Source organism: Patiria miniata, unplaced genomic scaffold (genome assembly GCF_015706575.1).
Source record: "Patiria miniata isolate m_02_andy unplaced genomic scaffold, ASM1570657v1 HiC_scaffold_5, whole genome shotgun sequence".
Lineage (NCBI taxonomy): Eukaryota > Metazoa > Echinodermata > Asteroidea > Valvatida > Asterinidae > Patiria > Patiria miniata.
This window is the reverse complement of record NW_024037072.1, coordinates 17,927,449-17,953,759: the sequence shown is the minus strand read 5'-3', so window position 1 is coordinate 17,953,759 and position 26,311 is coordinate 17,927,449. Positions and strand designations below refer to the sequence as shown.

At 41.7% G+C, this 26,311-nt stretch overlaps 2 protein-coding genes across 2 annotated transcripts; one reads left to right on the top strand and one right to left on the bottom strand.

Annotated features, from left to right (window-relative positions):
• Nucleotides 1-750: 750 nt before the first annotated feature.
• LOC119741881 (probable beta-D-xylosidase 2) lies at nucleotides 751-13,646 on the bottom strand. The gene is made up of 10 exons (XM_038217812.1): nucleotides 12,974-13,646; nucleotides 12,624-12,783; nucleotides 10,120-10,290; nucleotides 8,583-8,674; nucleotides 6,965-7,436; nucleotides 6,540-6,762; nucleotides 6,018-6,107; nucleotides 4,747-4,958; nucleotides 3,693-3,896; nucleotides 751-2,771 (listed from the first exon to the last, which is right to left on the bottom strand). The coding sequence occupies exons 1-10, from the start codon at nucleotides 13,303-13,305 to the stop codon at nucleotides 2,472-2,474; spliced, it is 2,256 nt and encodes a 751-aa protein (XP_038073740.1). The 5' UTR covers nucleotides 13,306-13,646; the 3' UTR covers nucleotides 751-2,471.
• Nucleotides 13,647-15,598: 1,952 nt separating this feature from the next.
• Nucleotides 15,599-25,205, top strand: LOC119740321 (kiSS-1 receptor-like). The gene is made up of 3 exons (XM_038215586.1): nucleotides 15,599-16,473; nucleotides 22,276-22,414; nucleotides 23,664-25,205. Exons 1-3 carry the CDS (start codon nucleotides 16,105-16,107, stop codon nucleotides 24,335-24,337), a joined length of 1,182 nt encoding a protein of 393 aa, XP_038071514.1. The 5' UTR covers nucleotides 15,599-16,104; the 3' UTR covers nucleotides 24,338-25,205.
• Nucleotides 25,206-26,311: the final 1,106 nt, after the last annotated feature.

The window sequence follows — 26,311 nt, the reverse complement described above, 5'->3', positions numbered from 1 at the left end:
ATAAAAATAAAAACCGTTTGAATATGTACCTTAAATGAAAGCACTTGTGCCAATTTCCACAAAAAATACAATCCAGTGCATAAAAACAGAATACATTGTGTGTGGATAACTTATGAATGAATAAAACAAATGCGTAATGCATGTCAAACAGCTGACATACACGTAACTATCGCAGATTCACAATGCATATATTTGCATGTGGTACTATGACCCACCCAGTGGCACACCCAGGATTTGGCTTGGGAATATTGTGTACTAGGAATATTGTGTACACATAAACATCCTTGATGCAACAGTCAGATTGATTAACAAAATATACATATGCAGTGTACATAACCAATTTTCACTTAAACTAAAAAGGCACCTGCATCAGTATGAAAACGAAAGCACAGACGGGTACTACTTTGACAAACATGTACTGCTTTGCAATACATATCCACTGCATTTTCTTCCATTTCAGCTACTTTTTAATACATCTAAGCTACGTATCAGAAAAATCGCTTGATGTATCAAAATGCAACAACACAATTGTGATAAAAGTCCACTGATGAAAATAAGGAATACTGTGTACGCATAAACATCCTTGATGCAACAGTCAGATTGATTACCAAAATATACATATACAGTGTACATCTGTCAATGAAAATCTTACAGAAAAAGTCACCTGCATAGTTTGAAACTGAAAGGCACAAACTACCTTAGTTGACAAACAAAAACATGTACTGCTTTCAATACCTATCCACTGCATTGTTTTCGATTTCAGCTACATAACATGTACATCTCTGAATTGTTGTACGAGTTGAATCAATGTGTCAATATAATTTATACATATATTTTCTTTTAAAAAATTGTTAAAACTTCCTAATCACAAGTAGATTTCAGTACATTTCAGGATTGTGGCATGGTAGTGCCTTTAAATCATAATAGTACTGAGTATAGAATCCCTAAGTGGTTACACCCGCCTAACAAGTGAATTTCCGAGTAACACCCTTGAACAAAGAAATTGAAAAAAAGTGGGAAGCACCAACATACATGTAGGGCTGAAAAGCTCAGACAGACAGGCGCTGGTATGGGCAACCCGGATGTCCAGTTTTAAATCCTGCTCCAGTCAATTCCTTTGTTCAACTTTATAATGAAACAAAAGTTCATAACTCAAAAAGCATTGAAACAACTCCCACCAAAGTGTAAATACTAATTTAGTAAGTGTATAAAAAAAAACCCAAATATTTTACATTAAGTGGGTAAAGAAAACACCTTGGCCAAATTTCATTGCTCTGTTAAACATGAATTCTGCGCTTGCAGAATCCTTGGTGAATAGATCCATACATGCACAAGATCCCAAAATGTCTGGCTTACGCTTGAAATAGCGGGGATCTCTACTTGACAAGCAGTGCTTTTGGGGAATCCCCACCCACATTTACTCTTCTCCAATTTGTTGTGATATCAATTAATGTTGACAACGATATCATATCTTGTAATGTGGAAATCATGTAAGGTAAAATTGGGGTGTTTTTTTTATTGGTTTGCAGAAATTCTTTGCTTACAATGTACAGAGCTACGAAATTTACCCAAGTCACTATTTCTTCATTACTTCATTGGACCTCTCACTGTTACGGCTGGTTCACGAATTTGATGTCACGAACATACCAAACAAAAGCGGAAATGTGTTCGAAAAGCTAAAACGCATTCAAAATTCACGTTTGCACCGAGTATGAACCGGCCTTTCTTTGCCTATTAGCCCGAGTTGTAGTCAAGTGCACATTTCAATCAGAAGTCCGAAAGTCTCAAGTCAAGTCACAACTTACTCAAATGGAAAGCCTTTGTTCACCTCCAGTTTGTGACCTCAATTGTGATGGACTATTGATTTCACCCATACTGGAATTTGTATCCTTGTGGAGTCATTTCTTTCTTCTTGTGTACTAAAGTTTTCGAGTTTGAAAGTGTACTTTAAAAATGCTCCTATTTTAACCACAATTAATTTCCTGGGCTGAAATTCGGATTTAATATCCCTTACATAAAAAACTTCAATTTGCGACGGATCAACACACCTTGGAAATTCCAAGTTTTTGAGTAAAATCCATATATCTATTTCGTGATAACCTTTTGGAGACGTATCACCTATATATATTGCTCTGTGCAGACGTATACAATCTTTTGCTCCCTATTGTGCACATGTCTCCACAGGGTACCTTGTACCAGGTCACTCATGCTGAATTGAGCTTGACCTGTGACTCTATGTGACTCTAAGGGCCAGTTCATGCTTGGCGCAAACGTGCACGGAAATTTGTGAGGTCATGTCAATTGAGTTGAAATGAGTTGAACGAGTCAAATTGAGTTGAACACCTTTCAACTCAGGAGAATATTGCTGCAAGTGTTCTGTGACTTTAAATTCACTTCACATTTGAATACAAGTGATGCATGAGCCAGCCTTATTACATGACTTTATAGTGAGTGATAAATCCTCCGTGTAATTAGGCTGGACATCTAGCCAGGTCCGTTTCGGGCCCGTCCACTTGGAATCTCCCCATCAACACATTGGAGTTCAGCCGTCCACCAGTACTTGGGCCTGGCTGCTGACCGCCGGCAAACACATCAAAGCGTCCCGGCTGAAGGACCAGGCGGTCAGTGTAGGCTGCTCTCACACGGGCCGGAATGGACAAAATGACCGTTGCAGTCTGAAGTGTGGTGATGGTGATGAGTTTGAAGGCTGCCAACTGGATCTTGGGCACTGGGACGGTCGCGTCCAGCCACTGAATGTAGACTTGGACCACCTACAAAATGCAAAAGATCCCTTGGGTAAAATGAATAATTAGGAGGATCAAAGACATTTACAAGAGCAGGCTTTCCTATTTAGGTACGGTATGTTTAATGCTTTGTCCTTGGTTTTTTTTGGGGGGGGAACTCTACTGTTATTCAATGCTGGGAAGGTAACAGACTCGCTGTGGAGATGTACTTGAAAGCCTGGTGTTTATAAATGATATTTATTCGAGAACTGTGTCCACACCGTGCATTTTGGAAGAAAATCTTATCCCTCCTACATGTATGCACGCCAAGAGAATTTGCAGGCCATTTTGCATAGCTTAGCGACATTCTGTACATGACAATGTTGAATTCAAAGTCTACAGCAGTGGCTATTACCGGTATGTTGGATTTCAATGGTACCCTATGTTACCTAAAATTGTTGAAACATTATTTGCAACCACCATATTGTCTCCCTGTCAAAGCAGTGTAATATTGCTTTTAACATGCTTAAAGTCAGTCAATGTTAAATTCTAGACCAACGTAAGAGCATGTAAATTGTTTGAATCTCACAAATTTGGAAACAAAATTCCTTACCAGTACCTGCCTCAAATTGCTTGGTAATTTGAAACTTTCCCACCATTTTTACCTACATGTATTAATAATCATTGTGCGATATTAAAATAAAAGCTTAATTTCCATCTCATCAGGGGACAATGTACATGTCCATGCATAAATTTTCCACCTTCAAACAAAATTTTGGAGACAGATATATATATAAAGTGGCGATTTCACAACCAGCTAAAACATTTAAAATTGGGCACTCGTGACAGGGAGCCTCCATGCCACTTCATCATTAATCTCTTCAAGATTCATAGCTATGCTTATTTCATCAAAAAGCATGTAAAGGCTTTTACAAAGTACATGTAATCCAAGACAGTCATGAAACCTACCTCCTCTCCTGTGTATGCTCCCACATTTCTGAGAGTTACATTAACAAAAACGTCATCACACGGAAAGATGCTGACACGTTCCACGACAAACTTCAAGTACTCAAACTTGGTATAGGAGAGTCCGTAACCAAACTGATAGAGCGGTGTTCCACTGAAGTAACGATAGGTGCGGTTCACCATAGAGTAGTTTGTCATTGGGGGTACCTGATGATAAAGATTATGCAGTTTGAGTTTGTATTCCAACAAGCCGTGTTATAAGTCGAGTCCAAGTCCGAGTCTCAAGTCAATTGGTTAATGTCTGAGTCGGAGTCACTACTGGGTCGGTTGGCTGCTTCAATGTAAAATTTACATCCCCCGACGCAAATATTCCATTTTATAAAATGTTTGATTGCGATACCCGCTGCTGCATCAGACTCAAACCGGCAAGCCGACTCCGGGAAGCTCGATTTTAATTTCAAACTAGTAGTGTCATAGTTGATTTACTTGACTTGAGTCTGAGACCAAATCTCAAGTAATTTGGTTCAGGTCCGAGTCTGAGTCATGACTTCAACATTGCGAGTAACCTCCACTAGAATCCTCCGAGAGAAAACAGTCAATCTAACTGTAAACTGGCCAGTCCTCTCATCTGTCTCAATCCTTTGTCCAAACAGTGGCTTTATAATCCCTAACACCAAGTGTAATAAAGCCACATGTGCTATTACACAGCTGGTATTGACAAATGCAGGGGATTAGCAGCAGTATCTGATAACAGGGGCCAGATTGTTGACAAAGGGATTAACAAGATAAGAGTGTACCACTAGAAGTACTTTCTGAGTTTACAGGCCCTAACTCGGAAAGCTGCCAGAAGCACTTACACCTGATGTGCAGGAAAAAACTTATCTGAATTAATTTTTAAAAGCTAATTTTGAGTCAAAAAGTGACTCGAGACAAAAAGCGTTGTTGGGGACAGTCGAAAAGTCTGTCATGGGTTCGAGTCTCACCGAAGGATTTTCCATTAAACCTAAAGGAAATAGGTAAAAAAGGGGCATAACTACAAGTATTAATTGCACATTACCTGGTCCATGGATGCAGGCCATGTGTAGGGAAGCCTTCCTGCTGGGTTGTTGGTACCCAGGTAGTTGGTAAACATGTTCCTGATGGCCACACCAGTAGCTTGGGCTGGAAAGAAGCACTGTACAATCACCGGCACAGCGGTGTTGTTGATGGCCCAGGAGATGTCGAATGGCCCGGCAGTAAAGAGCAGCAAGACAACTGGCTTACCATTGGCTGGAGATAAGGGTAGAAATGAAGACCATCAGCCAGGCAACCCGAATCACAATGAGGACAAAATTGCTGAGGCTAGGCAACATGTATACATGACAATTTTTCTTAATTTCAATATTCATTAAAACTAAGTCTTATGGTTCCCGCTCCTTCCAATCAGCTGCAGTTCAGTTATGGAACAACTTACCAGATGTTGTCAAACAGGCCAAAACATCAGAACAATTCAAAACCCGGGTAAAAACATATCTGTTCAATTTGTATCATTGTTGATTTCATGAGAGCGTATAGGGACCTCATGGTTATATGCGCTATATAAGAATGGTTTTTATTATTTATTATTATTTATATTAGGTTTTGCCCTTCAAACCGGCTGGCTGGTTCGAATCTGACGTAGCAGCGAGTACCGCAATGAAACTATTCATAAGATGGAATTTCCGTCGGGGTGATGTAAATTCAATATTAGGCTTTGCCCTTCACCAACACATAAACACTGAATCAGTGTGTTACCCCCCAAGTGAAAGTGAGAAAAAAATCACTCAGGTGGGACTCGAACCCACTGCTTTCTGCTTTTTAGGTGCAGACGTCTTACCACTCGACCATCGAGCTTGCCGGGATCAACTGGTTCAAATCTATTGTAGCAGCGGGTACCGCAAGGAAACTATTCATAAGGTGAAATTTGGGTCAGGGTGATATAAATTCAATATAAGGTTTTGCCCTTCACCGACGTATAAACACTATATAAAGTGTGTTACACCCAAGTGAATGTGAGAAAATATATCACTCAGGTGAGGCTCGAACCCATGACCTCCTGCTTTCTTGTGCAGACTCGACCACTGAGCTTGCCGGGATCAGCTGGCCGGTTTGATTGTCTGCAGTGGCCAATACGAACAAAACTACCCGATTCTTTTGATTGTTTTTCAAACATGTTAACACAGATCATTCCACGAAACAAAGTGCAATGGTGACAACATTAAAAGCCTTAATAAGTTACATTACGAATCAACTACTAGTTGATCATCAATGGTCCATGAAGGAACTTTCTTGTAATGTGTAAACTCTTACCAGCTTTGACAGCATCCTGCAGAAGTTGCAGTTGGCTGCCGGGCAGGGCGAGGTCTCTCCTGTCTCTACCCTCACTCTCCACCGTCACACCTGAAATAACAACCAATAGCATCCAATGATTTACAGTTCACAGCGTATGTGTGTGAATCGGAACCGGTACCCGGGTACCCGAGTACCCGACTGCTGATGTCGGGAACTGGTTCCAGCTTTAGGATCAAGTACCCGTATTCCAACATTGCAAATAAGTAACTTCTAAGACAATGAATAAGAAAGGTTTGGAATGCCGTTTGTGAGGAATTTTCAAAATGAAAACCAGACTATAACAATGTAAAATCGAGAAATTTATATAAATCTTATATTGGGTTTTGCTGACATAACTGTGATTTTTTTGTTCTTGTGGGCCCTGGGACAACACTGAGATTACAGTTTTTATAAATTACATTGTCAAAGGGCAAAAGCCTTGGAGATAAGATTAACAATAGGTTGATCTCCTTGATTCTGTTATATTTTTTTGTTTCTCACCTGAACCCAGACAGACGACGACAAAATCAGAGCCGTTTATTGCCTGAACGACACTGGACTGGTTGTACACCGCACAAAGGGGGTTGTTACATCCTGCAGCAAAGCGAGTTTCATTGGCCAAGGGTTGCAGGCCAGCCAGTGGTGTGGTGACGTATTTTGGCAACGGTGTGCCTGCATAGTCCCCAAACAACTGACCGGAGTCATTTCCAAATGGACCAACAATCTACGACAAAGCAAACAGTACCACTGCATATGTGCATTAGATTATTTGAAAGAGAGGGAGTGTTTTAAAAGAAATCTATTTGTTCAATGAAGGTGCTACCGTTATTTAGGACTTGGTCGACCTGCTAAACTTGCAAGGACTTGTGAGGACTTACGAGATCTAGTGAGGACTTTGACTGCAACGTGTTCTTTTAAACACTTACCGCAAGCTTCAAAATACTTTTCAGTGGTAGTATGCCATCGTTCTTCAGCAAGACAAAGCTCTTGACAGCAGCTTCTATGGCAAGATTCCGGTGTGCAATGCTTTCCACTACATCCTCGGCACGCAGCTTGGTGTAAGGGTTTCTGGCTGGTGGGTCAAACTCCCCAAGCCTCATTCGGGTGTAGAACAATGGACGCACCAACGCCACCACGTCATCGTACGACACCATCTTCTTTAAGACTGCCTCTGTGATGTAGGTATAGACGTTAGCTACCACTGTTGTGAGGTCCAGATTGACACCAGCCTTGACGCACACTGCGGCAGTCTCAAGAGGTGTAGACGTGTATTTGTGCGCAGCGTAAACTGCTCTCAGTGCACCCGCATCACTGACAACATAACCCTGAAAGCCAAATTGGTCGCGGAGGATGTCTCGCAGGAATCTTGTGTTGGCACAAGCTGGTACTCCGTTGATGCTACATAAGATGTAATTTAAAAAAAAAAAAAATTTAAAAATGAACAAAACTACTGGAAACTGCGATCTGAATGGACTGACCTGAAACACACAATCAAGAAAGTTTGAGCATTTGACAATTCAATCTCAGCAGGTTGTTTCTCAGAGTATTTTTCGTTGACCACAACCTCAGGTAAAATCAGCTGTTAAAAAAAAAAATTAAAAAAGAAAAACTGTCTCTAAGGCCAAAAAAAAAAAGTCTCCGGTTTCTGGTATGCGCGCGCGTGGCCGTAGCCATGCGCGTCGGCAAAATGAAAAAGTTTTTTTTTCAACGAAAGATGATGTCTCAAAACCGCCAAACTCACTGGTTTGACTGAAATTCTGCTGCTGCACAATTTTAACGTGTTTTTAGATGGGGTTATGGTCGAGAATAAGCTTAATGTAGCCTCTCTGAACTCCCATATATTTGCACTAAGTTTAGTCGGGCACCATTTGCAGTCATCAGTCGACATTTGAAGCAAAAAAGTCAGGTAAAAAAAAAAAAAAGCCACGTCGCCGCACCACTTTTTGGACAAGCTTCATACCAGAAACCGGAGACTTTTTTTTTTGGCCTAACCAACTTCATCAACGTTTACACTTGTATCGGTATATGCAAGCATCTACATGTACTCATGATTAATCAGTAAATTAAAAGTACCAACTAATTTTTTGAAACATTATCCAGAGAACTGACAATGGCGTTGGTACTTATCAGAAGTGAGAAAACCACTAGACTACTGGTGTAATTAAATCACAGACAGAATGTACACTTGCACCTGAATCACTATCTGTACGGTTGTCCAGTGAATACACGTACATTTGAATGTATGCGCACGTGTATTCATACACATGTACGCACTGCACGTGTTCATCTCTTCAAATCATGAAGAAAAATACCAGAGAACAAAAGAGAACAATATCATCCACGATTCCCAGCATACGTCCGCGATTGGGGTCGTGTACAAAACCTATGGGAGTCTTCCTAAAAAGTTAAAGTACAAACAAAAGACGGGCAATAGGACATCTACGATCGACGGTGAACACACGTTTGTATGTGTATACTAGCACATCATTCAATGAATGAGTAGGCCTACATGTGTGTATTTTTTTTGTAACGAATAACATGTACCTGTTGTAACTGCACATGATGCTGTAGCTACCAGCTTTGACGCACTCATGGAACTGAGGTAGAAAGGTCATGAAGAGGTCACGGTCTGATACCTGGGGAAGGTGAAAAATGCCGGGAAAATATTGACTTCTTTGAGTTCTTCATCCATGTTCAGAAAGTCTGTGCTACCAGTTAAGTACATATTTTACAAGTAGGAAGTTACACTTGTGCACATGCGTGCATCTGGTACAGGTCTACATGTATGAGTTTGGTCAGCCATGTATCGTTTACTCTTACAAACGAGCAGGAAAGGTGATCATAAAGTGCATTTTGTGGGAACTACAGCCATAGAGGCACTGCATGTTTAAGCTGTGCATGACACTTTTGTATTACCTGTTCTAACAAGTACTTTACATTCAAACAAACCCTGCTATATCACATATATTAAACCATGGTCCATACCCCACTATTCCATGATGATGCATGTGCCATTCCTGATGCACGTGCCATTCCTGAGTGCACGTGTGGATAACCGCTAAAAAATTCCTGTACAGCGTGTGCTTGTTCCATTTTTACTGTGAGTCAAGTTTACTTGAAGATAAATTTGTTATCCCACTTGCACTCGTGGAACATGGAAAATGTAGTGCGTCTGTGTCCCATATGTGGGACACAGACGCACTGCCTTATTCCGTGTTCTACTCACACTCCAGGATAACTAATAGTATGTGTACAGGTACAGTACGTATATCACTGATTAATATTGACAATGTAGTCGAGACGTCAAACTCTGAGACCAAAACCAATGAGGTCCAAGACGGACGATAAGAGGTCAAAGCAAGATCACTATGGAATCACAACAAGTCCAGAATGGTCACTTTATAAAAAACAAATAGCATTTTCTCAAGACGTGTTGCAAAGGAAGTAGCTGAGCAATGGAAGATAGACAGTCCTGATGCAGATCGAACAAACCTTTCCCAATGGAAGAAATGTCTTCAGCCTTCAACTGACTGGTAAAGCACCAGGACCTGACATATCACACGCCATGAGTCTCCTGCATGATGGCGCTACTGCTACCAACTGGCTACATCTGTTCTTGTCATCATCAACGGAACGATGCAAGGTGCCCGAGATCTGGCGAAGTGATTGTCCTTCCTAAGCATAATAACCCAAAGAAGATCCAAAGAGCTACCGGTACATTCCAATCTCTGTTGTATATTAAGGTCCTTGAGCATCTGATCCATGGACGGGTGAACCCTATCATCGGCCCCCGACTGCCCCATGAGCAGACTGGATTCCATCAAAGCAGGAGAATGGCGGACAAATTTAGTGACCCTCACCACGAGGGACATTGGGGATACATTTGAGGCACAACTAACAGCTGGAGCTACATATGTGAATCTGTCTTCTGCATATCAGCGTGTGGCAACGGGGTCTCAATGTGAAACTTCTATGATTACTACCGGACAGACATATGGTCCGCGTCATGTTGGAACTCATCTCTAACCAGAGCTTCTTTATGAAGACCAGCCAGATCTTTTTAACGGTCATGTACACGCACCTTGGCATCAAAGGTGAATCGAGAAACAGGGTAGTTATCAGGCCCATCGTAGGCGGCATAGTGTTTGCAGCCAGCGTTGGCCCGGACGTAGCGCGAGTCATTCCCTTGCAAGCCGGTCACATACGCTCTGGTCATCTCCCCGCTTAGAAACGGACCCTCACCGTATGTTTCCTATATAGTGTAATAAAAATGAGAAAAGCAAGATAAGATGGATGTGTATACACTGCATGTGTGTGTTCACAAGTTGATTGCAAGCTGCATGGTATAAACATGAAACTTTGAACAAAGATCAACCATACATGATCCTGAAGTGTTACTCCGCCGTCAAGATGATGTCAAGTATTAAATTACAAGCGATTTTACATCAGAAAGTGACCACCGTCTTTCACTTCTAACTCTGAACAAAATGATCAATCATACTTTGTAATCTGACTGCCCATAACTTCATAAACTTTTCCTGTTGTGTACGTGAAGTCGCTTGACCTTTCCACCTAGGGTTACAGGAAGGTCAAAGTTAGGTGAAATCAAAATGCACAGAAGCCTCAATTTAAGGGATTACGATACAATCTTGTAGGAACTTGAACCCTGGTCCAAAGCTATGAATATTTTGTAACGTCATCATGACATCATTACCTGTTTCAAATTACAAGTGATTTCACTCATGTAGTGAAGGCCCTACCGGTACGTGTACATGCTTACTGAAATTTATCATGTACCCCAGAAGGTTTCTTTTTTACTGCAAAGGCTGAAATTCGTGATCCTTTTTCTGTTCCGACATAAAAATATATACACATCTTAACAGGCCAATAAAAGAAAGAGTTGTAACTCAACAAATGCTATACCGGTAGCTCTAGTTGTATGCTTTATACTAATTAATGCAGCCGGCCCTGATCTCTGAAATCATAGCCATACCGCGCCGCCAAAGTGATAGGGCGCTATCATTAAGATGAATAAAAAAGGAACTGGATAATGCTGAATTCACCTACATGTAAAGCACATTACATTCCAGCTAATGTGTATCCATGTGTGAGGTATGCTCGGAGTTTCTTTCTTCCGAGTGCCAAATTTGCCGACACTGGATTTGAGTGGTCAAGTTATTGAGAGCACCATCATGATCTTCGGCAGCTTCACCATTCTTACACAAGTTATAGTGCTTGATGGGATTCGGGGGCTGACTGCATACATTAGGTCAACAAGATGTTCGTATCCAGGATTTTTTTCATCGGTGGGAGAAGGGGAGAGCTGGGGTGGGGGGGGGGGGGCACAAGCATGATTTGGGGACACCAATGGCAGCCCGGCAAACAATTTCCACCAAATTTCCAGGCACAGATCGACTGGCAAGGTAGCAGACTGGGACCGTGAGTGCATAAAAACGTGCAAAATTACTACTGACGTTTTTTTACTCACCATTCAGCTAATTAATGCCCACACAACACATACATCAAAATGAAAAAGTTGCAAGCATGTCATCTGCGAAATTTGAGACCTTAAATCCAATTTTAAGGCAAGTTTTTGGCAGTTCAAAAACCATCCACGTCAATCTCCATGCTCTGGAAATGGGTGTGTGATTCCCAATGTATTCTGGGTAGGTGTAGGTAGAGCCTTGCAGTTTACTTGTTTTTTAATCAATGGTCAAATGAACATAGCGCCCTCTGCTGAAAAATGAAACATTCTACATTCACTCAGATGAACAAGAGGGCGCTGCTTTATCTACAAGATGAAAATGTTCTAGCTAGGGAGTTTTTTTGCACAATGCATTGCAGTTCACATCAACATGATGTCTCACGTTTGGATTTCGATATCTCTCTACAAAATTAGAATTAAAAGCTGAATTTTTGGTGATGCAATGCTCACAACAGCAACTTTGCGAGGCAAAAGTTTCGGGGATTATTGAAGAAACTGTAGTGAGTAAGAAGCTTGCAAATTTGATTCACACTGGTTTTATTATGCAGCACAAACTTTTGCATGATATGGATACCTTAAGTTTTGGGACTCTCATACACAGTATTGAGAGTCCCAAATTTTTGGACTAGCAAGGTAGGTGCTGGAAAACTTGAAAATTAGAAGGGGGGGGGTGGAATTCCTTAGTTGCTGGATGGTGATATTTTTTCATAAAATTTATAAATTCACACATACAGCCGTAGGGTTAAAAGTAAGGGGTTTAGAATGAAGCACCAAATAGTCATCTACATTCCTCGTGTTGAATAAAAGATACTTTAATTAGACACTTCCTTCGCAAGCGGCAAATTTTGTTGGTTTCTTTGTCAGGAAGGCACGGGGGGGGGGGGGGGGGGGGGCACACTGGCAATTTGTGTGTGTGGGGACGGGGGGCATGTTCCTCCCAGGCGCCCCCCTCCCCCTTGGCCACGCCCCTGTAATTGCCAAATGTGGCAGCAGCATTCTATAGTCTGCACATGTATGCAAATTATTTCTATTAAACGAGCGCAATTTCCAGTACTTCCAACATGTGTGTCCAATGCACGGATATTCTGGTGAGTTCCTACCTGGTTGCGGCCCCACAGTGGGTGTCTCATGATGTTGATGACAGGACTGAAGCAGCCCAGGCCACCTCGGGTTTGATAGATGCCGTGCTGGGTCAGGTTGTTGTGCCTGGCTCGGACCTCAGAACCAATAGCTTCGGCAACTCTGTACAGCAAATCTGTGCTAAAAGGCCAATAAATAAATGGCATTAACAAAAATTGTTTATTTCTTTGTTTGTAATTATTTGGCAGTTGGACAGGATAGCTCACAAAAGTGTCGGCCTAAGAAAAAAGTGGCGTCAGGTTGCACTATTAGTATTATTCTTTTCCATGGCATGAGATAAATTTAACGACTACAAAAAAAGTACAATTACCTAAAAGTTGCAGCCAATCCAATAGACTGCGGGAATGATGTTGCATTGTAGACCATATCTCCGTGTAGGCATTCGTCGTCCCAGATGAAAGGGTTGATGCCTAGGCGGGGGATCGGCGGCGCCGGGTCGTTCTTGAACGCGCCGCCCCGCGCCATCTGAAGGGTCATTTCGTCCAGGGCCAATCGAGACATCAAGTCATCCAGTCGCTCATCCCATGGGAGGGAATCGTCTTGGAACGGGAAAGTGGTCGTCACTACTCCTGGCAGGACGATCACTTGCACGAGGACGATGTAAAATAGGCCCCCTAGTAGAACATTGCAGGCTGTCGACATTGCGAATATTGTGAACACTAGAACAGGCTACGTTGTTGACTTGGGAAGTCTTTGCACTCTGTCTCTGTACAGCTGTACGTGGCGCACGCACGCACTACTCGTGCCGTGTGAATGGTCGGAGTGGGTGAAGAAAAATAAAAATATTTCAACAAAAGTCGATTATTTACACAGTGCTGCCTGTCAGTTTTCACGCTTTTGCCTGAAGCCGCAACATATCAGGCAGAAGACAAATCACAAGTTATTTAGGGATTTGTTTCGGCATCACACGATGACTGACATGACTGATGTTGTGCCGCGCCCGTCGTTCGTTGTTCAAACCAAACCAACCATGGAGGGAACGTGGTCACATGCAAAGGGCGGTCATGTGACTGAGCTCCTCAAACCAGGGTGACCGTAAGGTCACAGCCAAATTCTGCTAAATACACTTAAAAAGTCTGTCAGATTTATCAAAAATCTACCAAATTCCCCCAAATTACTCGAAATACACTATAACCACTTCAAATCACATGCGGATGTTGCAGTTTTGCCTTAATTAAGGTTCAAATTACATTATAAACAATCTATAGTCACATAAAAATATTTTGAAATTGTGTAAATTTCAGGCAAAACATGGTTGCGCCACTGACAAAGTCCGGTTCCCAGTGAACCTCAGCACCTAGACCAGCAAACCTGTCCCATTGTGCAAGGGTTTGTTTGAAAAGATGAAAGCTTTTTCACACAAATGTACCTTTTTTTTCAAATTTGCTATGTTTTTCTGTCAAATAACCATTTTTGCATAATTCTGCCAGAAATCTGCAAAAAAAATCCATCCTGTCAAATTTTCTTTCAAACTCATTTTTTTACCAAAAATCTGTCAAAGTTAGCCGAAAATCGGCTAAAACGGTCACCCTGCCTCAAACCTAAAAATAACAGAGTTCTCGAATAAAACTACTGAGGGCGCACTCACAATTAGCTTGTGACATAAATATGTTTTCGCGGCTTCGCCCCCTCCTGGCGTTTATGTCTTGGAAGTTGGAACGGCAGTGTGCAGTATGTGCAGGACCGCGCAGTGCATGCACGGTCGCACGCCACTATTGAAAAAACAATAAGCAAACAAACAAACAAAAACAACTTTCCAGCATCGACTCAAATCGCGCGCAAGAAAATAAAATGTAACTGGACTTATGTCTGTTCCGATCCATGGACAGAACATGCATACAGCATTTCCGCATTATGATTTTTTTTCTGAGTTTATTTTTTATGAGTAATGTTTTGATTTGATACAGAAAATTAATTTTATGCACGAGCATGCATGTAGTTCCATGAATTAACTGTTCGGCAAGTCTTATAGGTCTCTAGATGTGGACTTTGCACTTTTAAGATGGAGTCGACGTCATCCCCATTATTTACCTAAAACACATCCCTGACAAAGAACATTACATGTAGTTTCAAACCCAAATCGGAATTGCAGTTAGTTTTCTCGATATAGAATTTTAGATTGTGCACTTTTAAAGGAAACATATAGTGGAAATTAAGCTCATCTTGTTTTCATGCACATTACTATGTGTCGCAACGATACATACAAGATACTTGTTTTCATTGGGAGTGACAAGAAAGTGGTAGTTTTTCAATTATTAGCAAATCCTTTCATCAATGTAAGAGGGCGGCTATTTTGCTTTTGTCACACAAGGTACTCCTTGTCAAATAAAAGTCATTCTAATTTACCCACAAAAAAAACGTTTTAAAGAAATATGGGCCAACACTGTTGTCCAAACAAGCTGTTTAAACATGATAAACAAGTAGAAAGAGGAGCTTACTCCAAGAAAATGAAGAAAAATATCTGGGATCTGCAATGCGCATCGTTCCACACTTAATAACTAATTCCAATGATGAACTATTTCTGATTATTCACGGACTCAGCCCAAAGTAGCCATGACTGACTAAATGTCAAATAGTATGCACTAAGATGAATAAGAACGTGTTATCACTAGAGAGCTGAATAGTCAGGCTACAACATACGTCGTTACAGTGTCAAACTATAGAAATCTTCAGGCCGAACTTTTTCGAGAAAATTTTCTTGAAATTTCCTAATAATGCTCACTCCTGTGGGCTGCTGTGTTCGGCATAATGACAAGGTAGATTGTACACGTGAACAAGCAGAAGGGACTGTTCCAGGCGTGTGAAAACGACAAAAATACGACTTGGGTCAAGTCTAAATTGCGATAGGCTCTTTACACACGCAGAAAGGATTGTTCCAGGCGTGTGAAAACGACAAAAATACGACTTGGCTCAAGTCTAAATTGCGATAGGCTCTTATCATCTAATGAACATTCGTGACCGGGTATAGTATATGGCATGAGTCAAAATCCTCATACTGGTAACTGCACAGTGACAATAATTTTACTGTCGACATGAGCTGATGATCGAGGTCTGTAAAATGCACTCATTATTTCTGTCGTAAATTGAGTCGGAAACGAGCAGCTGAAAGCCTATATATTACACCGCTCAAATTGTTTTATTGCACTGGTAATACTGGAGGTAATAAATAGTCGCACGTACGTAATGGAAGCTCCTGCATGCTGTTCAATTTGATCGATTGCGTTTTGTTTGAAACTGCAATGGAATAATTATCATTACACTGATCGCTATAATTGGTGCGGTGAAGTACTGAAGCGCGCGGCAATGAATTCGATATGACTTAGTATCACGACCAGTAAAACAACTTGACAAAGAACTAGGTTGACGTAGGCCGTAGGTTTTTTTGCATAGGAGATGTGTAATATGCTGCCATGATCGCACACACATGAGCTGTCTGTGACAATGGGCGACATGGAAAACACCACACTCGGTACAACTGTCATTACTCCGCTCAACGTGACAGAGGGACAAAGCCAAGGCGGTGACGGATATGGAGACGACGGGCTTTTCAAGACCCTCCTCCCCTACCAGACGGTTCTCGCCTACCTACTCATCTTCGTGGCGGGCTTGGGGCTCGTGCTCAACGGCATGGTGCTGTACATTGTCATCCGGCACCGGGACATGCACCGAGTCACCAACTTCTTCTTCGCCAACTTGGCGCTGACGGACTTGTTGCTGTTGATGCTGCATGCCTCCACATCCTCGGCAGAGATGCTCGGGTACTACCTAGCGGTCAAGCTGGGTTGCTCAACGGTCCAGTACACGAGATATGTAAGTAAATGAACCCGTTAACATTATTACCAAGGGCAGATGTAGGGGGGGGGGCAACCGGGGCCATGCACCCACCCCTCCCTCCCCCCCCCCAAAAAAAAACCACACTATTTTTTTTTTTAAAGTGACGTCGCAATAAAGGCAGGCACTGCATACACCACCATCTTTTCCTCAAAAGCAATTGGTTAAAGTGATCAATAATCGCCTCAGGTCGCACCAGTACCACAGAGCATCTAAAATAAAAAAAATAAAAAAAAATCGGTGCCCCACTTTTTGGGGGACCAAACTTTCATTTGGCCCCTCCCCCAAAAAAAATTGTGTACTGGATCCGCCCTTGATTATTACATTGTGTCACACATTATTTCCCACAACCTTACAATGTATACATTGTGTAACATAATTTTTGAGTTTGTTACATGATGAGTCCATAATGTCACTCACTGTGCCGCGGCGGGCGCTTCTTTTTGGCAGCTCAGAGAGAAAATGGGCAAGTCGGTTTTCGGGTTGGTACGCGCACATGGAATTGATTGGTTAATCTGAGTTCGAGGTTGTGTTCCCTTTATGTAGTCATCGGCCTCGTTACAGGAGAAAGATGTAATGTACAGAAATGACTTTACTGGGGAGAGTAACTGGCTGACTACGGGGAGGGGGAAATGAACATGAATACTTAAATATGGTACCCAAAAAACAAACAGACTTTTATTAATACCTCTAATGATGTGCCGTCGTCTACCAATTATTATTCGTAAAACCTTGTACAAGGTTTTCAAAATAATAATTCCGCTTTTTATGTGTTAATTAAAGGCAGATAGGGACAATTACCCGGAAATGTATCTACATATTTAACGAGACAATCTAGCTCAAAGTGAAGATAGGACTGTACAAACCCTGTGAAATTATTCCGACTAAAAAATCATTGATGTGGTTTTTAGAAAACAAAATAATGTGCACGCAGGCACAGAGAACGAGCGTTAGCAAAGGAATCCGGGAGTTACAAGACCCCAAAAATTGTGCATATCTTTTTCTCTGTTATCCCCAAAATATAGAGAAGTTAGTTGTTATCCATCCTTCTTAAGATTTTGAGCAATATTGTTGCTTCAAACGAAAAGAAAAGAAAATGCACAAAAAGCATATGTTCCCGTACCTTCTACTCCTCAACAATTTTTTTTTAATTATTGTATGTATACATATTTTTAATTGTACAGTGGGAAATCGATTTTCATTTAATTTTGAGCATGACAATAAAGAAATCTAATCTAATCTAATCTAATCTAATCTAATCTAACAGTAAATAATACTATGTTCGACAAACAATGTTTTCAACTACATCATTTTATTTTACATGCATATACCGTGACAGTGAACACTACCCCGGCCGTATAATAATTTATGATGTAAAGAGTATTTTGAAATGTGTGCTGTTTCTGTAAGCCCGACATTTCTTAATTTCAAAACCTGAGTGCAGATAAGTTGTGTACGTGCTCTTCCAAAACATCAAGTGCTCGATCGAATCAGAGAAACCGATTAATAGCATCACTGAGAAACTTGAGTGGCTGACAATGCACATGCTTATGGAAGTAGCTGGCCTCCATCCTGCGTCATGCACTTTTGTTTTCAAGTGCGGGTAGTTAATTATGCAGGTATCAGTATCGGTTTACGATTGTGCCAGGCGAATTCACTAATTAAAGGTATAGTCCATCATTTGTAATTTGTGCAATTTGTTCGTTTGAAGCAACAATAGTGCTCAAATTCTAAAGAAGGGTGCTGAACAGCTAACCTGATGAAGTTGCAGCTCAGCTTAAGCTGTATATTTCGAGAAAAACAACATTCTCTAGGATCTCGATTTCAAATCAAAAGTTGCTGAATCATATTTTGAATTGGGCCTGAATTCAGCGCCCGAGACACGTTCTCATTGAGCCGATCCGACGAATTATAGCAACCGCGCGCGCGTGTGCGTCGTGCCAACGCTTGCGCGCACTTCGCCTATTGAAAGAAAACCCCGAACTACTAACGGAAATTTCCAACAGTGCTTCTTAAGACGCACCGTTGGAAAGGCCTTCTTTCGCTGATTTCTTCAAAATGACAGCTTGCCAGAAAGAATAATTTCACAGGGAGTTTAGTCCCTTTACTATCTTTCAACCAAGTATGTTTTTTCAACAAAAAATACGCCAGTTATTTTTTGGATAGCTGCAAAATAATGATGGACTCTGGCTTTAAACGAGCTACAAATGGTTGGGACACTTCCTGAGCCTGCCACGGTCACCCACTCCCCCGCTCCCCCAGCGCTTACTTTATTTCCTACCTCGTTTCCAATAGTAAGCCCTGAATAGGAAACTTTCTCTCTGTATCCTGATACCGCAATTGGCTAGTAATGGATTTTTATCGTGTACTTGGTGTTGTTATTCACAACGTGTAGTATGTGTTTTCGCGGTCATTCGTCCACGCCTTCTCGAAAATACTCATTTCCTTTCCAATTTGTTCATATTGATAAGGGAATAAATGTGTGCTCCGGAGGTTTTTATCACTCGTTTAATACCGCTTAGAGTCTTGGTGCTGATAATTACCCGAGCCGGAGGCGAGGGTAATTATCAGCACCCAGACTCTAAGCGGTATTAAACAGAGTGATAAATACCGACCGAGCACATATTTATTCCCATTCATAAATACCTTATCCGTAAAAAAATATCAAATAATTCGTTCAAAAAATCCCGATTTTGTTCAACAAGTTCACTTCATGCTTTTTGAAACATCCCTCTAACAAAATAATGGAGTGTTCAGCTGGCGAGTAAGATGTAAACAACCCTTTTATGGAGATTGACGCGCGCGTAACATGTTCTGCGCGATGTCACGCAGAACGCACCTGGGGCGTTGCGTTTTGAATTTAGAACTATAAAATTCTGACTCGCTTGTAGTGTTGCGCATGCCTACGTGAGGATTGTGAACGTTCAACCAATGAAACGGTAAGAGGCACTGGATATTTAGGAGTCCACATTTTATTGTGACACTGGAAAAGTGTTTAAGACCAGCTAGCCATGTCTTTATCATCCGTTTAAGACCGGCCACGTGACGGGCTCTCAACCAATAGGAATAGCTAAACTGTCTGAGGTATTTATGAATATGAAATATGATACTGCATGTTGTCTTGATAAGATTGTAACAGTTTAATTAAATGAATCGTGTTTTCGTAACTCACGCCACGCTCGCGCTGCGACGAATTGACTCTGTTGTTACCCCAGACGCCGCATACAAAACCAAACGCTAATGTAACGGACATGCAGGCACCAGACTATTCCTCATTTGCATACGTGTTCAAACATCTTGCACATGCAAATGATCCAATACCAGGGTGAGAGAGCGGGTAGTGATGGGCGTGTACTGCTCGACACCCTGGGGACGAGGTTGGTTCTCTCCAGCTGATGGAGCACACACCGCGCAATGAGAGACAACATTGAACGGGGGCCGGGGTTGGGGGCCCAGCGAGATTTGGCCAGGATTGTGGGCCTACATCAGTGGCTGCAAAATTGCCGTACTTTCAATTGTGTCAAGTGCACTCTGTTGATTTCCCCAGGCTATTGCAGATGGACCCCTGCATCTGACATTTCTTTGTTTCACTTTGACACGGTTCAGAAGACACTTCGTACTTCCATTGTATACCTTGTAGTTCAAACTCCCGAATGGTCCACCAGGGACTAAACTGGAAGTTGACGAAAGTGGATTAATGTCTGTACCTGAATTTAAGTAACAAAAACTGCCCCCAGCCGAGCGACGGAGCACGTGCAAGGGCTCTATACGAAATTAACGTTTTGGCGAGATGTTTTGGATCAATTGCTTCAAGCATAATGTAGCGCGATATGAGACGGAGGAACCCCCCCCCCCTCTACTTTGTGTTGGTCATTGTGTTACCAGAATCTCAGGAATTCTTTTGAGATATCTAGGGGATGTGTTAAGTAACAATAGTCTAGGGTTTGCATCGGGTATAGCGAGATTGGGGGGGGGGGTACCCCTTCGTCTCAAATCGTGCTTGGTATAGCTTCAAGGCGCATAGCAATTAACGCGTAGCATGCAGACATCCAGTTAGAATGGAGGCCTGTGTTAAGCAAAGTACAAAACAGTGGTGAATATCCATTGCTATACCTGGCAATAAGGAAAGATATGAAAGATTCATCATTGTACGACTTGCCATAACCTCAGAACAGTAATAGGCAAAGTATACCCTCATTTTTTTGCACAGAGGTCTCATGCATGACCTACTGATTATCGCCTTGGATGACCGCGGTTTCAATTATTATTCTTTAATGGAACCCAATGGCAAGACTGCCGGCCGTTTTACCCGGCGATAAAAGCCAACGAAACCGTGAATACTTAAAGACAGGCCGTGGCCTTGCGATGCGGTTGAACGATCCCCGTAAAAAATTAGGGTCCGCTTTCAACAGGTTACTAAGGCCTAAAGCATTTCAATTGGACAAACTTAACTCGAAACGAGGGGCTGAATTTAAACCATAACATTATGCTCGTTTATGACGTTAAAATGCGAATGGGATCCATAATTTTCTCCTCCAAATTATTTCATACCTTGGTCAATTGCAAAGGGTATGTAGTTCTAATGGAAGCCTGACGCTCCCGGTTTTGAATAAGTCTATTCGAGTGGACCTATATACATTTTTGTTAAGTTATTTTGTTGAGATACTGATTCCCAAACAATCACTTTTGAGGTTTGCATGAGCTTTGTGAAAGTGCACAAACGGCAAAAAATTACAAACCGGTGAATGTGGTTTTTCAATCATCACATATAGGCCTGATGAACAAAATACAGATTGACAGGCAAACCATGTATAGCCTATTTGCCTAATGGCATTATATTAACACTTGTGTCAAAGTTGCGGGTTACTGAGAAACCGTTGGCATGAGCGTCGCCAGCATTTTTAGCTGCGGCTGAGCAGCTCAACAAGTCATCATGTCTCTCTGTTAGTTATTTCGTTCGTTCATAACAAACGTTGTAATGTACACCTGTGCACTATACACATACATCACCTGTCTGAGCCCCTTGACACTGTAATGGGTCTCCAGTGTCAGATGGAGGACAAGGTTGCATTATCGAGGTCACTAAATTTTTCATTGTGACGTTCAACAAATGGAAATCCTTTTTTTTTTCAACTGACAATAACGACCAAGTGAGTTATTTGTTTACTATTATGGGTCTCCAACACCTCGTTCCCAGGGTGTCAAGCAGTACGCGCCCACCACTACCTGCTCTCTCTCACCCTGGTATTGGATTGGATTTGCATGTGCAAGAGTATGCAAATGAGGAATAGTCTGGTGCCTGCATGTGCGTTACATTAGCGTCTGTTTTTTGTATGCGGCGTCTGGGGTAAAAACAGAGTCAATTCGTCCCACCTGAATGTCTGATCTACGGACTACCTTGCTGGAACGTAACTGAGGAATTTGTTTTCCGTTTCCAGTCAACCGCGCCGGGCGTCGCAAAATAAAAACACAAAAGGGGAGGGGCTGGATACCATCTGACTATAAATTAGGGGCGCTCTTCAAAGAGGACAATATTCAATTTGTTTTCGTTCGTAAGATTGCTTAAAAGCGGGGGAGGTAAATACTAGTGGTTGCAGTTGTGAGGTGCTGGCTAAATGAATTCGCACCTCTTGTCATCTTTGTAATTTAATTTTCCCCGTTTTTTCCCCTCCCCTCTTGAGACGGCCATGACCGTGGTTTATCTTTTTGGTCGCCAGAGAAGCAGCTAGCTCAAGTTTGACTCCGTCATGCATGAGCCTTTTTTATTACTGCTGTTTGAAGGTTGTGGCCCAAGTGACGTGTCTGACCCTGGCCCTAATGTCATTTGACCGGTATCGGGTGGTAGCTCATCCTCTGAGCGCATTGGACAAGAAGAGGCGAATGAGATTGATGCTGGTATCCATTCTGGCCATATGGATTAGTGAGTATACAATAAACGTTTAACCAGGATAGGATTTAGAAAAACGTAAATGCATGCATAAAAGTAAAATTCAACCATAGCGAATACGTGTGTGCAATCTTTAGTTCTGTGCATAATGATCTCTCTTCATAATTATGTCATGTAGCGTTGAATTCCCATTTTATTGCCAAAAATCGCACTCAATTCCATGCACTCTTGAAAAAAGGGATCACGGATCTGCATTTGAAAGTGTTGCCACAAGATTTTGTGTACCTAAAAACCGAATCGTGGTCCTGAATTTGATAAAAAACAAAAACCATCGGAGTAATTCGATTGGTAAAATCACTTTAGTACCAACGCGCGCGTATGAATGCCAATGTGAGGAATTTGGCTGGCCGGGAAACTCACAAATTTGGACACGCTCAGATCAATGTCACGATGGCCCCCTTCAATGGTGAAAGTATTGTGCTAGATATTGTTCAGATAATCCGTAACAGGGCAATTGCTTTATACAATAACGTATGCAATGGTTTTTCCGTTGAATTGAAGGGGGCCTCGACTATTCAGTGATCACGTGCTAGGAATTATCCAGCCAGTGACTTTGAATAGCTTGAGAATGACACGTGTGCAGTACATGGAATGTAGGCCCTACTCACTAAACTTGATTATGGCACGATGCGGCCCGCTTTTTTTCCATACCACTAATTCGCTACGGCCGGGCGAAGCACTTTGAGTCTCATGCAGGTTCTAAAACTTTATTTTCCCTGGAAAAAATTCCTCCAAATCACAAATTAAAAAAAAAGTTCCAAATGACTTACAAACATGTTTAAGAGCAAAAAAAAAGAAGTAAGAAGAAGAAATAAACAAAGAATGAATAGGAATCGAACCCACACGATCGGAATCGTAATCAAATGTAGTATCCATGAAACTACAGCAGTGACTCGAACGAGGTGGTAGTTTTTAAACATTACAATATTGCATGTATAGATCCCTCTGGCATAATTCTATACATGGTACCGATTATGTTGTAGCCCCCCCCCCCCCCCCATGGAAAAATAAATTGCGCGTCCCGCTGGTCCCGAGAAAACAAACAGCACCCCTTCCCTGAATCCGTCTTTTTGGGTTGACATCGAAACGTTTATGTTTATGCGTTCAGCAAGCTATCTCAGTCATTGCATTGTTATCTCAGTGTCACTTTTGTCTGTACTACAGTACATTGTATATATAGCGACTAATTGCGGTTATCTCCTCCCTTCTTGCCCTGTCGTAGTCTCATTTGCTCTCCATTTACCAGTGGCTATCTTCTCCGTCAATTCCTTCGGTGTAACCTGCTCCATCATCTTCCCCTGGAAGTACGGCCCAAAAGTGTTCTTCACCTACACCGTGGTTGTCCTGTATGTCCTTCCCCTCGCTGTCGCCACGATGTGCTACATTCTGATTTGGCTGCACCTCAGAAAGCAGCCGAGTCTCACAGCTTCCGTCGGGGGCTCGGAGCGCGATTTACGGCGGCGTCGCATGCAGTCCACGCTCCGTATCATCGTTCTCGTGGTGGTCATGTTCGCCTTGGGCTGGTTCGGCGAGCACCTCTTCATCCTGCTGATCGTCTGGGATCCACAGATCAACTTCTGGTCAGATAGTTACCGGATCGGCGCGGCCACCGCTAAGCTTATGATATACCTGAACAGCATGCTCAATCCGTTTGTGTACCCGTTTGCGGGGACCGGCTTCAAGAGGCACCTTCCGTCGAGCGTGTGTTGTCGCAAAGGCCGACCGGACCACACGGGCACATCGTCGGGGCCTAGTTACGACCAAAGCCGCGTCACTTCACTTGCTGACACACACAAGCAAAAACAAGTCGTCGGGATCGACAACCATCGGCCGTGCCCTCAAGCTCAAAATGTGGAAGTGTTGGTCAACAGCCAAGACCAAAATACCTGGCTGTAAAATATTTCAGCAGGAATACAACTTACAAGGAAATTGAACATTATTCGATCAAATTGTATTCAAACTTTTAATCATATTCTTCTAATTAAAGATATCATTCACAGTGATATTAAAAAAGCATTTATAATTAAAAGAAACATGTATAAATTAAAGTCAAGGGAGTAGGTAATACTTTTTTATCTTCATCTTTGTTTTACGTATTTTCAATAATTATTGCATAATTTAACATTTCACAGTTTTCTTAAGGATGAAATGATCACTCAATAAGAAACTAAGATGTTGGAACTGGCTGGGTGTTTTGTATCGTTCAGTGTTCTGATGAGATTTGAAGGTTAGCATGGTGAAGGGTAATAATAAGGTAAGTTGCGGTAGCACCATCTGGCGAAATTTGTGAGTATGTGTGGTTCTGAAAAGAACCGAGTGTTCTCTTTTCATCAGTACTGACCGACTGATAACTGCTGCCACAATGGACCCGAAGCGCTCAGTTTATCCTGTCATCAAATGTTTAATGTTTTAATATTATTATGCAATTAACAAAAACGGTTGAAATGAATCAAACACAGTACTCAGATATATGTTATCTCGGCGGCAGTCATGGCCCCTTGGGGCAGCATTGTCTCCGAAATATTTCTTCTGGTATAAAACAAAAGGCACTATGATAAAGACCAAAGTAGTTCCGTCTTTGATATTTGCGGGTTTCGTTATATAATTGTTCTGACTGGCTACAATTATACTCAGCATACCTATTTCGTCCCGGTCATTGCTCATGATTAGTAGGATAGACAAGAACCCGCGGTAATAAAAACATATTGCATTCTTCCCGCATCAATCAATCGATCAAACCAAGGAGAATCAACTGAAAGCTGGCTTAATGGGAATACTTAGGCCTGTCCGTATCCCTCATTCGGCTACCTGTTCAGTTTTGGTTCAAGACGTTACAAATACCGGTACTTGAATACGCAGTTCATTTTGATTCACAGTGCATTAATTTAGTATGGTCATCGGCAGATAGCAATGTGCTGCTCCTTACTCTGTGATTTTATAAACCGTATGGGACAAGTCCGGAATCGAAGGGCAAGTACGATTAAAAAAAAAAAATTCAGAGCTAAAATTTTGGAAAAATAAGCCCGAAAGAGATCAGATTTCGCCTTCCTCGCACAAGAAAACAACGACAGAGCCACTTGCCCATTCGCCGTAATATAGAGCGGCGCCTTGCCTTTATGCTCATCTGCCATTGAAGTACATGTAACAGCTCCACGAATTATGCCATATGAATTTTAAGTGGCATCATGGCTTAAGAGAAGGACACCTGTTGTTACCAGGAAACAATATTACTAATTAATGAGTTAATTAGCCAACGGCCTCGAAGCTGACGGGTATTCTTTGCTGAATCAATCTTTAAACATTTTTTCATCAAAGGGTATAAAGCGATAATCAATGAAGTGCGAAATTTATATGAAACACCCAGGCACCTAACATTAGTCATCATAATGCACCAATGCGTGTACACGCTTTTGTTATTCTGTTTGATAATTTATATACGCTTTTGATATAGGCCTACGCTTTTGATATTCTGTTTCATAATTTAAAGGCACTTAGGGGATTTTCCAAATTGCAATTACCCGGAAACATGTCTACCGATTTAACGAGAAACCCCTTGCTAAAAGTGATATATGACTGGTACCAAATGCCCTGTGAAATTATTCCGCTTGAAACTGCATCATTTGGAAGAAAACAATAATTGGAGGTGGTTTTAGAACATGACTTTGTGTCCGTGGACACACTAGTTTCTCGACGTAGCCATTCGCGTCGGCAAAATGAAAAAGTTTTTTTTATCAATGTAAGATTATGTCTAAAAACTGCCAAACTCACTGGTTTGACTGGAATCCTGCTGCTGCATAATTTTGACGTGTTTTTTAGATGGGGTTACGATCGAGTATAAGATTTATGTGACCTCTCTAGACTCTCATATAT